This window comes from Dermacentor silvarum, chromosome 1 (genome assembly GCF_013339745.2).
Source record: "Dermacentor silvarum isolate Dsil-2018 chromosome 1, BIME_Dsil_1.4, whole genome shotgun sequence".
NCBI classification, from domain to species: domain Eukaryota; kingdom Metazoa; phylum Arthropoda; class Arachnida; order Ixodida; family Ixodidae; genus Dermacentor; species Dermacentor silvarum.
The window spans coordinates 99,864,345-99,882,708 of NC_051154.1; the positions used below are offsets into that span (position 1 = coordinate 99,864,345).

Consider the following 18,364-nt stretch of genomic DNA (forward strand, 5'->3'; position numbering starts at 1 on the left):
ATTTGCAAGGGGATTTGGAAGAAAAAGAAGTTTCACTATTAATTATTTATACATCAATAAATTCGGGGATTTCTTGCGTGTTGTTGCATTTGATATATTTTTTGTCTGTTCGTCCTCCTGACCGTGAAGCAGCAGATGATTCAAGAGTTAAAAGCTAAAGCTGCGTTACTGTGCAATAAAGTCAATATGGTTATTATTGGTTAATACAGGCCGGTTAATGTTAGTATAGAGGAGGCTATGGTTATGGCTATGATCATGATTAGCATAAAAAAAAAATATAGGGGGCGCAGGGTCATGGGGCATCGTAGGGCCAGGGCATCGTAATACAGAATAGCATCGTAAAGCAGCTGACTGTGGCGCTGTCTGTAGGTTTCTGTGGCTTCTTGGTGCATAGTCTGTGGTACAGGCCGTACGGTACTTGGCGCATTTGCATCGTGCTGTCTGCTTTTGTGCGATGTTGACGATGTGGTTGTCCAATTAGAGATTGACAGACACAGTGCCTGCGTTTACTTTTTAGTGCTAAAATAAGGTACATGCTAATTTGAGACTTCTTGTCGACATGTCAGCATCACAAGTAGTGCCCGAATACGATGTCAAATTCATTACGACGAACTCGTTGGAGACACCGGGAGAAGGAAACGTGCAAGACGACAGTTCTACTTCGGCCACATCCAATGGCGCCAAAGGTAAACAGCGATCGAGTGGTTACGCCTTCTCTCCACCCGCTCCCTTTTGTTAATTCATGTGACAATCGTCAGCGCGAAGCGGTATTCTGAAAGGTGTGCGGCAACATCGCAGCAGCAGTTGTTTGTGTATTGTTTTTGTGACGGACTTTCTAATAGAAACGACGCATCCTCATGTTTAACGAGGCCATGTTGCTGAGCGCTTGACTGTTTTTGTTAATACTCTTGTGATATGAGATGTTCAGATCATAGGAAGCAGGTTCGAATTGTACTGATAATTACTGTTAAGCGCACTGATTAGCCATGGTGACGAAGAAGTCGGTGCTGTTGTATTTTTCCATTGTTGGCTATCAACATGTTTACACTAAACTGATAAACAACAGTCATGCCTGGAGCATGTTCGTCCAAACGGTTAGCATTAGCTCTTGTACGTAGTACGTATGCTGAGAAGTAATTTAACGCGGTGATCCCTGATGACGGCATTTTGGTGACAGCATTAGGCCAGACAAGTTGAGTCTTGGAGCATGGGACGCCGTCAGTTTTTTCGACACGTGTGTGTTTTGGTGAAGCGAAATCATATACCGTCAGAATTAGAACCAAAATATCAGCATAAATTTTGTGGGCTTACGATCACCGTCATGTTTAATTTTACTATGGTTACTGTTAGATCACACATATACTTCATGGGAGCAGACGTGCCAGATTATATGTAGTGCCATCTCAGTGTAAAAACACTGAAAGTTGCTTCATTATGGATTCTAGCATTGTAATGTTAAATTGATATTCAAGGACGATATGATTTGTCTGTTTTATTCGAAAGTGTAAATGCTTCTATTTTGTTGTTCCTGAAATATAACAATGGTTTTAGTATAAATGGAATAGCTGTACTGCTGAAGGAAGTAGAATCTTCAGTCTTTTTCTGCCCATGCCACTGTCTTGGTGACAGCATCCGATGTCTCAAGGTGAAGTGACACACAGTGAGTGTCCTCAAGTTCACAGTGGACCACGGAACTCTAGAAAAACTACTGGAAAACCACCGAGTGCCCTAAACAATTTGCTATAATAGCTTTTCTATGAACCTGTTTTGGTTTCGTTTCATGAGGTCAGTGGTGGCCACGTGGGAACAGGTCATCGCGCCAATTTCGCACACGCTCTAGCTTGCTCGGTGGTCTGCTATGCTGCTTAATCACTGCACGACCTGATGTAGCAGCACAACAGACCACAGAGAAAGGTGCAGCGAGTGCCAGAACGTTGCAGTGTCCAACTCCCTTGTGACCACGTTCTGTTTCATGATGTCATGAGCTCGAGCGTACACCTCTTGACAAATGAAACCGAAACTGGTTCATTAAAAAATTAAATAATTCATGGTGCTTTGAGGCTAACTGATATTTTCTACGGTTTCAAAGTTCAGTACCGAGATTTAGTGCAAAAAAGAAAAAAAGAAAAGTCTGAAATGTCATGTCAATAGTCATTTAAGCTTAGTTTGCATTAATTTGCATCACGAGAAAAAAAAAAACAAAAACAAAAAAAAAAACATTCAGTGCCTGTATGTCACTTCATTCTGTTTGCTTGTCATGTTTGCCCAGGCATGAGAACTGGCAGTGCTTTAGTCAGTTTAGGATACCAGTTTTTAACATCTACAGGGGATAAACACAAGGCTGCAGTCTGCTTTTGGAGCATTTATTGGTGGCTGCTTTTCTTACTGCTTTTGAAGTTTCTTGGTTGGCTCAGTTTTCATGCTAGAACACCATTGCTATAATTTGCATCTATGTTGGGCTGGAACACTGTAAAACTGTTTCAATGTACAAAACTGGGAATTAGCTACCATTGTAGTTAAACATGAAAATTGTTGTGTGCTCAAGAAGCCTCGAGAGGTTAAAATCGGATTAGTCAAAGTTTTCGATGAATAACACAAACAAAATGAGTGGCGCATCATGCCCAGACTGCTTTTTATTGCCCTTTGGATGATGTTTTTACATCACCAGGTTAACCTATCCAGGTCATGCCAAGTGGCATGACTTGGGGCTGACTAATAGAACTATGTTAGTAATTTAAGTAGTCAACAAAATCATAACCAAGGGATAATTTATTTTTATCAGTATGTACTGTCTGCCCTTCATTATAAATGGTTGTAATGAGCTGAGGGCGGTTCTGTATTTTTTTAATGTAAACTCTATCTCTATGAAGTAAACACCAGCTGGCTTTTTTTGTTATGTGTCCACTTGTTTTTCACCTAAGTTGGTAAAATAAACTTTGAAAACGTTTGTAAAACTGATGAAACACTCATGTATGCTAATAGTGTGTTTTTCACTTTGTTGAATAATGCTAGATAACAATGGTGGGATTGATATTCATGATGAAATAGAGTGCAAAAAAGATGCACACAAAGGCAAAAGAGAACACATTATTATTGACTGAAAAAAAACTTAGATAATGCCTCTTCCATCAGGATCAGTTTCTACTGAACCTGTTGCAGGAGAGGGGAAAATGTCTCCATATCCTTGGAATAATACAACTTTCGGGTTTCCCAAACTTTCACTAGTGTGTACTATGTGTGGAACAGTCATGTTGTGCTCAGTGGACGTCTAATATTATCCAATGCTTTTCCTAGGTTCTTCCTGGGTCTCTGCTGTTTTTCTCATCATTAATGCTGCTCTTGGGGCTGGCTTACTGAATTTCCCACATGCCTTTGACCAAGCTGGTGGCATAGCGGTGGCTCTTTCTGTGCAGGCAGTAAGTAGGTTCATGAAAGGCGAGACCTGTTTTTATGACATCATACAAAGTCTTGTTACTGCCTTCAGTCTTTTCTGCTTGCAGCAGACTTTTATTTCACTGGCTGTCTCCAAATTTCCGTGAAAAAGAACTGTTTGAAGAAGCTGTTCTTGTATCTTAAAGTCCACAAGAATGCTCTTTTCATCATTGATCATTTTCTTTGAACGTTCCGCTTCACCTCCAATTTCGACATTAGCTGATTTCTTTGTAGTCATATATGTACTCAGGATTTGCATTCCCTCCTATGGGTTTTTTTTTTCCCTTCACACACACACACACACACACCTTACTTGCCAATATTTACTTTGTTGCCTCACCCTCAACTTACAAAACATGTTGGCTACCATATCCTTGTGTTACGCTTTTGCAGCAGTCCCTTCCTTTTTCATTATTTTGTGGGCTCGAAGTTGTGGTCACTGCCCAGCACTATACATCTATACATGGGGCCACTGGGCTGTGGGGTTGGTGGGGTGGTATTCCCTGCCACTGCATAGCGGTAATGCCTTGTCAGTAATGAGATTTCTGTTTTGCATCATCAAACCTAGCTGCATTCTTCAGTGTATCCTGGCTCACTTTTAGGGTTGTGTGAATCTTTGAAATTGCAAATGTGAATCAAATAATGCTTATTATTAAATTCATATTAAATATAGAATTCACTATTGAAAATTGTTGTAATACATATAAGGTGTGACAACACTTTAACCCTTTGCAGGTCATAAGCCTTTACCCAGTTAGAGGTCGTTCCAGTCAGAAGCCATTCTGCGCATTTTGGGCGCCATGTAGAAAAAATGCTCTAGTACACAAATACATGTTAGGGGATTTATTTGAGAAACATTTCTCTATACCCTTGGCTGTCAGCGGTACTTGAGCATAGTATTGAGCATAGTTGCAGGTGAAACAACACATGAAGCGTTGCCTCCTGGGTCATCACAGTCAGTGTCTTCCAACATGCTGTCATCCGAGGACGTTTGATGACCATCTATCTGGAGGCGGCACATAGTCCTCCTCGGCACTAAAATCATCGGGCTCGCTAAACTCGTGCAAGTCCCGTCCATAAAATGCCCGCGCAGAAAACATCGCCATTCGGTCAGCAGTACACGCTGCAATTTGCGCGCGAAAATCTCTTCAAGTCTCTTGCAAGAAGTGCTGCCGTCAACTGCAGACAACAAAAAACTGCAATTTGTAATTGAAAACACGGTCGAGACTTGGTGCAACCTATCCAAATAAACTAAATAAACGGAGAATGCGAACAAATTCGCACGTTGGGCACTTCCCGACATGTGACCGGAGGCGATATTTTCGCATGGCGGCGTGAGCCTGACACATGACCGCAAAGGGTTAATATTAGTTCACATGAAGAAAGACCAATGCATGTGGTAACTCTTCCTAAGCAATTCTGCTGCAGTTGTGCAGGGCCCCATTACTTGAGCAAATCCATGGAGCACATAACTTCTGCTCAATAATTTCCACTCATTCAAAAGGATGTCTCTCCTTTAGACAGCCTGTGAATTTATTGTCTTGATTTAGGCAAGTAATTTTTATTTATGGCCAATTTCACCAGGCTTACATTCCTTTAAAATGATGTGCATTGTTGTAGTATTACACTTGGCCCGTTCGACATAAACAACACTGTACATGCATCTAGTGATGTCCTATTTCATAAATCCCGTTGTCATGGTGCACCAGAGACAATCACTTTTCAGTTCATCATTTACGAACTCCTCAGTTGACTGGACATCCTGTTGTGAACAGCATGTTGTAGCAAATAACGTAATTATTTTTTTGTCAGACAGACTCCACACAAGCTAATGTAAACATTCACTAATAAGGAACAATGTTTTGGCCATGTGTATGCGAGTCTGCTGTGCATATGCATGAAACGATAAGTGAAAAAAATGAACTTTTGTCATGACGGTGTTGTTTACTACAAAAAGGGTGGAACAACTCTAGGAGTGCATTGAATTTATTGGACTGGTTGGCACATTCCTGGAATGTGAAGTTTCGGCATATAAACAGGATGAAGCTGAGAATACACATATCACTGAATAACAATTTCTTTTTTTTTTTTTTTTTTTGAAGTTGATATAAGAGCACAATCTGTATGTGAAAAAAAAAAAAAAGAAACGGGGGAGGGGGTACATACGTAAAGAAAAAAAAAAGATGTCACAGTTTTGCCTGAAAGGCGAAGCATTGATAGTGAGAACAAAGTATTAAACAACTACATGAACTACTGATCCACAGTTTTTGTTGGCTGTATAAATTACAGTAAACATTGCTTACTAATTAAATTGCCAAGCATGGTGTCACATGCAAAGGCAAACAACAGATCTTGCTCAATAACTGTGAGCACTTGCTGTCACAACGGTGCCATTATGGAGAGTGCCAGCAGTAAGGAATGAATGCTTCAGCTTGCTTCACCGCATTTCCAAAGCTTAAATTAGCAATTTGCAACACAAGGAGCACATGAAGACAATGCGCCCCAAGCCACCAGCCATCTTGGCTCGCCCTCACCCGAAGCAAATTCAAAGTGAATAATACTATAAAAACATTCTACCTCTTTCAGAAAACTGGTGTATTCGTGACACATCCTGGAGGCAGATGTTTAAAAACAGGTCCCAGCCATGTTATTCTTACTAAGCAGACATTCCATGAGCAGTGACAAAGTTTAATTGGGCAGTTTCAGTATATAATGTGCCCTAAAGTAATTAGTAACACAACTGGTAAAACTACATTAATTATAATATATAACACTGTAGTTCGTTTAACAAGCAGTGTCCATCTCATCAAGTAATCCCATTGAAGAAGTGAATATGTACTATCTGCTACCGGAAATTTAGAATTCTAAAGTTCTGGGGACAGCTTGAAGAAGCACCTGGCACTGCTTGCATCTATCCTTTCCCCATGGTTGCAAAACTTCGTGCCTCTAATTTGCTGCACAATAAGTTGTCAAGTGCGAGGTCTTAAATGTGTTGTGCGATAGTCCTATGTAATTTGACAATTTACAGTGTGGCCACTTATTTTCATTTGCACAAATCTTTTTAATTGCAGGGAATCTTTTTAATTCCCAAGTCATTTTGCTTGTCCTGCCTTTGGTATAATGCAGGAATAAAGTTAACACGGAGAGGCAGGCTCTTAGTTCGGAAAAATTTGCAGGTGTGCGATAGTTGCAGATGTGTGCGCAATAGTGAAAGGCACATTAAACACATCTACACGGATGAAAAGGCAGGGTCTCGCACTGCAGCCGCACTGCGAGGGAAGTTTCAAGGCCCTGGCTGCTGCGAGCACTAATCAGTTGTAAGATAACGAGAATTGCGGATTCCGTGCGGGGGGGATCTTGTGCGAAATAGAAGCAGTGGTTGTGGATTTATTCAGTAAATAAAGGCAAGTTGGTCTAGTAATCATTTGTTTCTTGTTGTTTTCTTCATAGATTCGATAATTTGAATTTGGTTAACTTGGACTTTTTTTTTTTCTGGTCTTGCGAAATCTGATATGAAATTTTACTGTAGCATGTATTCAGTGCTATCTCATAATGCACTCAAGACTTTGGGCGTAAAGTAAATTGCTGTAAAGCTCTTCCTTCATTTGATAGATTTCTTGGGTAAGCCATATTTGTTTTTATTTTAGCTAACTGGCTGCTAAACTGTAATCAGCTCAAGTATAATGTGATGCAGCACCAACTGTTGATACTTTCATGCTACCATTCAAAAAATGCCGACATTTGTAAAAGAGGGCACTCTCTTCATAGATGCACAAGAAATAGCATTTATTTTTGTAGCGTTTGTTAGTCATAATGGTATGTTTTTGTGTTGTGGCAAGAGTGGGTTGCCAACAGTTGCATGTTTGGGACTCTGCCCATTGCTGTCTGTGTGCTTTCTTTTTGAAAGCAGTAAAAGGGACGGATATAAAAGGGGTAACCCCTGCGGCAGGTGCTGCTTCTGTTTGTGGTAGGAGCCCTGCTTGTGCTGGCTTACTGCGCCAGGCGGCAGGAGTGTGCCACTTACCAAGAAGTGGTGCTGCGTGTGTGTGGGCCACGTTTCTGGAGCTGCTGCTCACTGGCAGTGACACTCTACTGCTACGGGACCTGCATCACCTTTCTAGTCATCATAGGGGACTTCTCAGATCGCAGTGAGTACTTTCGCAACTCCATTTCGAGGCCATAGAGCATTGAGAAATAATAGATAAAAGGGCAGTAATGAGGAATGCTATTTGATAATATTTTAGCTGAAGTTAAGATGGAAGTCTAGAACGGCATGCTCTGCTTAGTGTGAATGATAGCTTATCTATTAGAGCGGCAGGATTATATGGACTGATGAAATTACTTAATTTATCACACGAGGGTTAGATGCAGTTGCCACAGGACAGGCAGAATTTGAGAGATTTTACTAGGCTCGAGGCTGGTGATGGTGGCATTTAAATAGAAATGGTATAAGTTAGGCTGGTCTCGTGCATTAGTTTTTGGTATTCTCTTAGTTTATGTTACAGCATAAAAAGCTGATTTGTTAGCAGTGAAATTGCAATTTTTGGCCAAAGCTCACTGTCTCAATTTCTCTTTCCCAAGAAATGATTGCAATTTCACTGTTGCACGACATCCGATAATTCATAGTCTGTTCATAGATTTCGGTGATTTTTCTGCAGGCTAAGCCTACAATGGTTATTTAAATTATCTTGTTCTGAATTTGGTTCAGTGCATTACTTTCTATAACTGTTGAATAGCTATCCATGGCCATGTGATGTCACAGTCTGCAATGTTGCACTTATTTAATCTTGTGAAACCCATTAATAATCATATGTTGTCACAAGCAGCTACATTGAGAATCTGAACGTCCACTGATTTTCTCGTTTTATCCTCTGGCATGCTAAGTGTGTGCTTCCGCTAGATGTAAAATGATTCGACGTTGTGAACTACGAGAATGGGTGGAGGCAGGAGGAGATTGAAACCATGAAAATTAATGAGTGCCTGGGGTTTTAAGCAGTAAAGATAAGTTAGTAGGTGTTGCTTTGCTGCCTTTTTTTGTTTTGTTTAGACTTTATAGACATCTGAGGTGGTGGCGGCATTTTTATTTATTTATTCATTTATTTATTTATTCAGCATATTCTGCGGCGCCAATATGGCATTACAGCAGAAGGGGAAAACACGTATGAATATGTCTGATCACCATTCAAATGATGTGATGGCAGTGCCACGCTATTGCGTGACGCTGCCCTCAAATCTAGTGTGCCCTTACCCTGTAGACAGCATTGGAGCACTGTGCGTTTTTGCCTGTTTGGTGCGATATTGGACATAGTAAATATTGCGTTCCACAAATATGAAGCTGACATACTGGCATTGTAGGCCACGCCAGCAGCCCTGAAAACACGAGAAATGTTCTATACTTGTGTTTGACGATAAATGAAATCACTGTTTCTACAAAAGCAGAGTATCTGAAATTCTGTCAAGACTCTCCCCTTGCCAGATACCAAATCGTGTACCAGTGTACAAAAACTGCTGGAAAACGTGTCAATTTCAAGTTCCTATTGCTATCGACTGTCTCACAGGCAAAAAAAAAAAAAAATATATATATATATATATATATATATTCCAGAATGTTAGCGTTGAAGATAGCGCATACCTTAGCTATCTATAGTACAATAATCTAGAAAAAAGTTTCTCTTCCTACAGTAAAACGGGGGTTCTTTCAAAATTAGGCTCAGATTTGAAGAAATAAATATATTTTCTTCAAAGGCATAAAGTGCACTTCAAATGTTTTGAGCACAACTCTATGTTGGTTAAGGAAATTAAGTTCTCTTGTAGTTTAAAGATGGACAACAATGAATGGTTTTAGCTGACCTGCTGTGGATGAGACAAGTACAGCAGCCTCATGCTTGCAGTGGGCCTTGATGCTGTGTTGTTGGAAGAATGTTCTTTGTTTTTCTGAAATAGGTACATTACATTGCCACACATGAATGAATGGCTAGTGGCAATGATTTTATTTATGTACAGCTTGACAACTTTAACTTGTTGTGCCAGACTTTGTATCTTGCGGCCATTAACTTTGTAAATTTGTCCATGGTCAGGAACATTCACGTATCTGAGACCGCCCTGCTGTAGTTTGAATGACAGTAGTTGACACCCTGAAAGCCATTTACTAGTGCGGCATTCCAGGTTTGACATTTAACTACCAGTGGCACTGTTCGCAATAGCACCATCAGCATCATACAACAGTCACAAGGTGCACATACAGAATGCCACACTGCAGGGCTCAGAAGTGTTGTTTGGCAGTTTTGTGAACATATTGAAGGAAATGTGTTTGTACTGGCTATGCATATGAGCATGAAATTTATTTTTCATGTAGCTTATGAGTATGTAACCAGGTTAGCAAACCAGCACATAAAAATAATTGCTAAGGTTCACGCACATGATGGCATTACGTTCCTGTTCTGCAATCAGAGCGGTCATATGACTAGAAACTGACTTGCTGTCAAAGTACTGTGGTTTTAAACAAGTTTGTGCTGGAGCTTTATCAATGATGGCAGTTCTAGTGTATGCCTGCTGTTTGTGATTTAGCTAGAGGACATCAACCATTTCATTGCAGCATTTGGTGTCACTGCCTGTATTCTCGGATGTTGCAGTGACAGAACTGTTAAAAACCACAATGCCACTACGATACCTTGTACTTGTTCATGCATGTACAACACAACTCTGGCAGTCTTCTGTATGAAGAAAAAATGAAACAAAATACCGAGACAGAACCATGAACAAAAGGGGAAACAATAAACCTACTGAACACACTGCCCCCACCCTCATGTTGTTCTGGTCTTTTAAGTCTGATTATTTTACTTTCTATGCAATTTCTATGCAATTTGTAAGTTCAAGATTGGTGACAGATGTAGGTACATATTGCAATGGTGTGTTTCTAACATTTATTCTGCCTCATGTAAATGCACTGTTACATAGTGTAGGCATTATATTGTCAAATTCTGTGGTTGCCTACAAGACTTGGCTATCATGAATATTTAACTAATCAATCGCAACATTACTCTCTTGCAGTTTTTGCATCTCTGTACGGGCCAAGCTACTGCATCCACTGGTTTATGCACAGAGACTTTGTTATTGTCACCACATCTGTTGTTCTCATCCTCCCAATGTGCTTTTCACAGAAGATTGATTTTCTCAAATACCCCAGGTACTGAATTAAGTGGAAGTGGCACCTATTCTTCTGAAATAGTGATATAGTCATTAGTTCAGGCTACTGCTCTTGCATACTGTTGTAACGTCATCCTGTGATAAGGCGTGTCACATTTCTAAATTGTGTTTAAAAGGTGCCGTTGGATGTGCTTGGCTAGCAGATTGCTTGCATATAAATTCTCTTCTCGAGTGCTATGCCATTGTTCTTTGGAGGCAGCCAGCATGTACCTCAGTAATAAAGTATTCCTGTAAACCTTGCCTGGTAGTTGGATACAACACAGACCAAGAGTTTTATATACGAGGGTAAGCTATAAGTTTCTGGCCTGACCAACTTTTAATGGAGATAGAAATCAAACAGCTGTGTCACTTTTCAATATAATCTCCCTTGACTTCAACACATTTTTCATGCCTCTGCACTAACATTTCTATACCCTTCAAAAAATAGTCTGGACTTTTGTCTTCAAAATTTCTGCGGACAGCACTATTCACTTCATCATCAGCAACTAATTTTTTGCCTCGAAGATCTTTCTTCAGCTTTGAGGAGAGGTAGTAGGTCACTGGGCGCCAGGCCTGGGCTATAGGGCGATTGATCGATTCCCTCGAAGCCACAGTCCTTCGCTGCAGCCTTTGCTATGCTCGCTGTGTGAACTGGAGTGTTGTCGTGAAGCAGGCGGACGCCATGATGGAAAATCCCTCGCCTCTTCTCGTTTATTGCATCATGCAGTTTGTGTAGAAATGACGCATAATACTGTGCATTCATGGTGGTATTACTTTTATTAAAGTCGACCAAGATAATCCCGCAGCAATACCAAAAGATTGTTGCCATGATCTTCTTGGTCGACTGAGTCACCTTGGCTTTTCTCGGTGGCGCTTTTCCTGGTTTGCGCCATTCCATCGATTCTCTTTTGGAAGGGGTATCGTAGTAAAGGACCATGGTTCCATCTCTGGTGACAATCGACTCCAGCACTTCTCTCTCATTCCCACGGCAAGCTCTAAAAACTTGAGAGAACAGGCCACACGATGCGCCTTCTGCATAGAAGAAAAGATTCGGGGCTGCTATCTTGAACTGACCTTTGTCATGTGAAGCTGCTCATGAATTATGCGGAACACAGTCGTTATAGTGAGTCCCACCCGTGCCGCGATTTCTTTCAACTTCAGCTTCCTGTCGTTGAGCACTTCCTCCTCAACGAGAGAGAGACAATTCCTTTCATCATCACCTCCACGGGCCGACCACTGCGAGGCTCATCCTCAATGCTCTCCCTCCCCAGGCCAAACTGTTTTGCTTACTCCTTCACGGTGGAATAAGAAGGGGAAGCTTCTGCATACACACCATCCAAACGTTGTGTGATAACACTTGCAGAAACCCCTTCTTTGGTGAGAAACTGAATCACGGCTCGATACTCGATTTTTAGCATTATCGCCACTTAGCGGGCTTCGTGTTTGTCAGGCGGGTGTGTGCTACTGACGAACACGCGCGCCGAGTTGAAACTCGTACGCTGGACTCCTAAGAGATGGCGCTATGTGTCTGAAGCGGCCATTTTGAAATCGCTCCAACTTTTAGATGTCAGGCCAGAAACTTAGGGAATTATCCTCGTAAGTAATAGCAGGATGCGAGGATGGAGTGTGGAATAATTAAGGCCACTGTAAAGAGGGGCTTCTTGGTGGGACATCCAGGTGGCAACACTCAGAAGCGCCACGATAAATTTCATGTGTACATGTGCAAGTTCTATTCTGTTTCTTTGCATATATTTCAACATACATAAGTTCTTTTTGCTTGGTTCAACTCGGTGGTTACACCAATCTGGCTCAGATTATCGTTTATATAGGGCTCTATAATTGGTACGGAGTGGAACTTGGAGAAGGATATTAGGTGGGAAAGCAATAAACATCTAATTCATTTAATTTATGTTGTAGTATAGTTCATACTAGTGTTTAGGGTGCTGCTAGAGTAACAATAGGAAATTGCCTTGTTCCTTTTGCTGTCAGATATAACCAGAGGGTAAAGGAAATAAGGGGTCCCTGTGGACAGGTTGACAATCGTGTAAAGTGTCCCAAAGAAATATTGCAAGCTAAATGTTTTTTTGTCCTAAACTTGTTATACAAACAGCCTGTTATGGAATGAATGGCAGTATATTGTAAGACCAAGCCAGTTGTATCTAAAGCTCATAACATTTTGTGTTGCTGTAGCTGGATAAAGCACTTTTGGATGAGCTTTAAAGGGCCCCTCACCAAGTTTAGGCATTGCAAAGTTTTAAAAATGGAGGTGTGCACTAAAAAGATTATTTTAAATAGCATAAAGCAACAATACAAGAAGACTAACACAAAGAAACATTTGTGAAATGTTATGTAAAAGTATGACAACAAAATTGTCAAAAAAAAAAGCTTGTGTAACAGAAAATTGTTGAGTGCTTATTGAAATCTGTATATTGTGGTCTATGCATTTATATTGCATGGCATTAGATCCAGAATGAAACAGCAGTAAGTGACAATGTTTTCAATTCATAATTACTTTAAACTGATCGTAGTAAAAAATTTTTATTAGAAAGTGCTGTTAGCATTAAAGTCATTGCAAATGAGGTCAAAAGGTTCTTTATGAACTACTCAAAACAAACATTAGTGTCACACTGAAGCTATGCAATAGTCTTTTAGCTGTAGCAAGTTTGAATGGCCTGGGCTGGAACATCGTAGAGGCTTGGGCGAGTCGGTACATACTCGACAGGGGAACAGCGCAAAAAACACGAAAAACAAGAAGGGAGACACACACCAGCGCTGACTGACAAAGAATTCAGTCGTCAGTCAGTGCTGGTGTGTGTCTCCCTTCTTGTCTTTCGTGTTTTTTTTTTCTCCCGCTGTTCCCCTGTCGAGTCCTGGACTGGAAGTTTGGTTCTGAATGTGTTCCATAGATAACATATAGCAATGATGTGTGTTACCCGAAGCAACATTTCCATAACTAAGAAAACAATGAAAAAAGGCATAGTAAGGGACAGCCACGCATTAGTTGAAAAATCCAAGGAAGCTTTGATTATATTTTTGCATCATGGCATCATGAGTACTAAAAGCTAATGATAAACATTCTCATTCTCTGTTACATTTATTGCAGTATGTTTGGTGTGCTTGCTGCCCTTTATTTGGTTCTGCTCATCGTGGTGCAGTACTTTGTTGGGGACTCGAAGTCATCTGGCACCAGATCCTCTCCCAGCTCTCTGGAGGATGTTTTGACTGCTGTTCCAGTAGTATGCTTTGGCTATCAGGCTAGTCAACCACTTCCTCGTTCTCTGAATATGCTTCATGCTCTTTCTTTATGCTTTTTCAGTCTAAGAAAACGCCATGTTATATTCAGAACCAGGTTTTAAGTAAGCCATGTCATTTTTTTTTTCTGCCGCATGAACTGCCAAGTGATAAGTACCAACCACTCTGTTTCCTACTGAAAGAAGAATATAATAGGTGTCAGTGCAAAGCGGCCCTGTGGCCTGATTTTGCATACTGATGCAGCCTCATATGTGTTAATTGCCAAGGTGTGCGTGCATCTGGTCCCTCAGCACATCGCTCCATCCGTTATCATGTGTGTCAGTGTGGGCGCAGGCGCATATGCAATTGGTCCCACAAGGCTGACCTTCTTGAAAAATCTTCTAGCCACAACTTATTGCAACTTTCCATGCAGTCATGATTAGCCTACACAGCTTCACTGAATACAATTTCCAACTGCTGTGGCCAGTGGTGGCATGTAGTGATAGGAAACGGCACTGTGCTAAAAGTTTCCGCATGGCCTGCACTTGCACTTAGAAGGGCACCAAAGAGTAACACTAAATCAATTTAAACTGAAGTACCCTTTTCAGCTTGTGGTTGCTTCTTTTTGGCAAAAGGAAAGGTTGGTTACTACCAGACAAAATGAAGGCCTACGTTTCTCTTTCAGAGTTCTGCATTCAGGCTGTAGCACCAGAGTACGTTAGTGACATCACAGATTTCAATGTATATTTACGTGTTCTTGGGTGGAAGTAGTTCTCACAGCTTGCTAGGTTAAGTCTTTGGTTAGCTTTAGAGTTCAATGTAATCCTTGTTTGCTTGTGAATGCTTAATCCCAACCAGACATATTCAAAACCAATAACATTACAAGGAGCTAGTTCAAGAACTTACTTATGTACATAAGTTCACATCAACACTCATATTTTGTTTTTTGTCTTTTCTCAATTTCCAAGGCATCACTCACAGTTACAGTGCTTTTTTTTTTTTTTTTTTGGTATTCCAACAGTATAATTTACCAGTTCAGCTTAAATTAATGTACAAGGAACACACAAATCGCAATGTTAGCAGTGAGCACAGTCGTTGGTCATTCAATCTAATCCCACTGATTCAGTTCTGCTATTTACATGTCTCATTGTTTGCTCTAGATTTATCGCTGGTACTTGCGTACATTTGAGAATTACAATGCTATCCCCAACATGCATTCAAAAGGAGCACCAAGTGCGTCACGGATGAGCCGGCCCACTGACGCGGTAGTGGACATCAGAGCACTGCACGGGCTGATTTTTTCAGCCCGGACCCGGCCCGGGCCCGTTTTTACGTTGGGCTGCCCGCCCGAGCCCGACCAGAAGTTTTATGGCAAGACCCGGGCCCGGCCCGGGCCTGGAAATAATCTATGTTACCCACCCGGCCTGGCCCGCCACCCCTTTACCTTAGGCCCGAACCCGGCCCGAGACCGAAAAAAAAAAAATCGCCAAGAAGCATTAAAAAAATAAAATAAAATAAAGAAGAGAATAAAAGGAATTTATTCTTAAGGCATAAATACATGTCATATGCAATTATGAACGCCATTTGAGCGGTCTGAATGCAAATACCAGTGCGCGAAGTAGTACGAATGACCCTGCCGAGCAGTAACGCCAGAAGTTTCCAACGGCGCGACCTTGATGCGGCCCAATCCACTTCTATCGCAGTGCCACCACAGTATTTATTTTTCCACGTCGGGCGCCTCACTGTAAAGCATGCGCCGCCCCAACCACTCGTCCCACTTAACTGTATTCTAGTACACTCTAGCTGAAGCGCAGCCACGACCGGTCGTGAGCACAGCACATGGATGGAGTAAATGGAGAAAGAAAGCTTCTCGTGCCTCCATGGTGCAGCGTAAAGCGCTGCGGCTAGGCGGCCGGTTGAGAACATGCGTGTAATCATGGATGGACGCAGTGCCATATTTCAGCCACGTGACGACTTATCTTACCAGTCATCGTTTTACCAATTCGCCTTCGAAGAATCAGCAAGCCGGGAACGCACTTACACCGCACTGTAAACATTAATTACATTGATTTAGGTAAGGAATACAATGACATCCTTTGATTTGAGGCGACTTCGGTCTTTCTGAACTTTTACATATGTTCAAACAGCGCAAAATACGACGTAAGAAGAAAAGGGAAATACACAGGAGTAGCACTGCTAGCTTCCAGCTGCGCCGAGGCAACAGCTTTTCAGAATCTAGACGCGCGAGTATAACTCGCTGCACGTTACATGCACACCATCAGAAAGCCCGGGCCTGGGTCAAAAAGCACATGCGATGCCCGAGCCCGTGAAAAAACTGCCCTACCCGGCCCGGGCTTTCAAGTAAGCCCGAGCCCGTGCAGTGCTCTAGTGGACATCGTCACTGCAAGCACTCCTCGATGTCGGCCTATTTTGGAGATCGCACACATCGGCCAGGACCACCTCTGTTGGTACAAGGTTATTCCTGGTCGACAGGACCAATCGAAATGATATTGTGACGTGGACAGAGAGAATGGCAACAAAAGCAATGTGTATTTCTTAAAGTGCGAAAGCATGTGTGAAGATCAAGCCGATTAGCCGCTGATAGACACGCAGATGACGTTGGATACTTGGCCACTTCACACCACTTCAGCCGCAGTCAATCTAACCTGCACGTGTGATCTCGGGACCAATCACTGTTGAGCCACTCGTACAAACATAATAGTGGCAATAAGCATTTCACAATGGCTTGCGGGCCTCCAGCCATCGTCACATGTCACCATTTTCGTCATGACCACACTGCCTAGGCCATTGGGCCTAATCAGCACTGCTTCATCAGATGTCGGTGACTAAAGTTATGATTTGTGCTGAATCGATGCACATCTATTTGCAGCAGCTGCGCAACACTCGGAAACCTGACAAACCACCACACAAATGAAAGCAAGTGCACGGGGTGGCAACAAAGTTTTTCACAGCCGCCATCTTTGTGACACACCATACGGAGGCTTCTCGTTCCAGACGCCGTTCATAGAAGCCCATTGGTCTCTTTTCATAGCTTTGAGAAATTCATCACAAGACTGGCTTTGGATTTACATGGCAGGTGCGAAAGTGTCATGACTGGTTGCATAGATTTGCACGGACGGCAGATAAACGGAGGGGGAGGGGGGTGAAGCAAGCGCCACGCCGCTTGAGCTTGCCATGACCTTCCTAATTTCAGAATCTTTGACCGATGGCAAATCATGCCCGGCCTGACAATGAAACAGCGTGGTCGCGTCTCCTGCTCTTTGCTGTCGACGCCGGCAACGGGCGGAGCAGTGATCAAGTAATGTGATGCGCAGTCTGTCGCGCAGATTGGCCTTACGATAACCCACCTGACCTGCTGTAAAGTTGTGATAGCCCTTCTGTATTGTGGAGAAAAACTGGAAAGCAAAACTTGCTATGCAATAAATAAGATTGCTGCAAAACACAGGTCTACTATTAAACTGAGAACCTCATTGGTATTCAGTACAACAGAACGTCACCAGTTCATTAGCTTCAGAGGAAGAAAAAGCACTTGATTCTATTCAACTGAAATACTACTGGTAAAGAAAAAATATTTCCCAGATCTTCATTTACTAGAACTGAGCTGTAATTATTGCTGGCATACCAATTTTTGTTCACTGTAAGAGTAGGTTGTACTGCATATCTTGATTTCTATTTGCCTAAGCTACTGATACCTTATTACGTTCTTGTTATGCAATGCTTGGACACTCCCGCGCTAGGCAGGACCGTGTTTTCTAGCTGAAAATTTGTCAGCATTAAATTTTGCAAAAACTTTTCCAATATTTGAGTTAATATTAAGTTTTTCCTTTTTCGATATTCGATTTTAAATCTACTGTTCGGTATTCGCACACTCCTAAAAACTAATTTTCAAACTTCTTTCAAGATGGTGCTGTAAGCCCGTCTTGAAACTTTGCGGAAGTTTGAAAACGGGCTTCTGCACCCATCAATCACGTGTGGTCAACGTTATATGGGTGCAGTTGGAAAAGAGGTAACTTATAAGAGTGATTAATTTTTTTACATTTGTTAGATGTGCACAAGTATGGTATGTGTATTGTTGTAACGAACTGGTTGCGATAAGGTCATTTCATAATTTTTCCATTAAGTAAGTGCCATGTTGTCTTTTTGTACCCCCACAGTGCCATGTGAGTTCGGTCCCTATCTACTCGTGCCTTGAGGACCGGCGGCTGTCTACATTTGCCAAGGCAGTGCTGAGTGCCACTCTTTTGACAGCCTTACTGTACACGGTGGCAGGGGTGTTCGGCTACCTCACATTTGGCCAGGGGGTTGCTAGTGATATACTGGAGCTCTATGATGCCCGTCGGCCGTTAGTATTAGTGGGAATCCTGGCCATGGCACTCAAGATCATCACTACATACCCCATCCTTATCTTCTGTGGCAGGTTGGCTTCTTGTATTTCTTTTTTGTTCTAAGTTCTTGCACCTGTCTTTTAGCAGAATGCTTTATCAGGTGTATTTGT

At 41.9% G+C, this 18,364-nt stretch overlaps 1 protein-coding gene across 3 annotated transcripts in view; it reads left to right on the plus strand.

Moving 5' to 3' along the window:
• Positions 1 to 323: 323 nt before the first annotated feature.
• Positions 324 to 18,364, plus strand: part of LOC119433473 (putative sodium-coupled neutral amino acid transporter 7) — a 531,279-nt gene continuing 513,238 nt past the window's right edge. For all 3 annotated transcript variants that reach the window (XR_007468143.1, XR_007468144.1, XM_037700708.2), the window contains exons 1-6: positions 324 to 686; positions 3,295 to 3,416; positions 7,382 to 7,580; positions 10,483 to 10,618; positions 13,721 to 13,871; positions 18,024 to 18,286. Coding sequence is in view for 1 of the 3 variants with exons in the window: in XM_037700708.2 (XP_037556636.1) it covers positions 560 to 686; positions 3,295 to 3,416; positions 7,382 to 7,580; positions 10,483 to 10,618; positions 13,721 to 13,871; positions 18,024 to 18,286 (998 nt within the window). In the remaining 2 variants the exon portion in view is untranslated. The remainder of the gene's footprint in view (positions 687 to 3,294; positions 3,417 to 7,381; positions 7,581 to 10,482; positions 10,619 to 13,720; positions 13,872 to 18,023; positions 18,287 to 18,364) is intronic.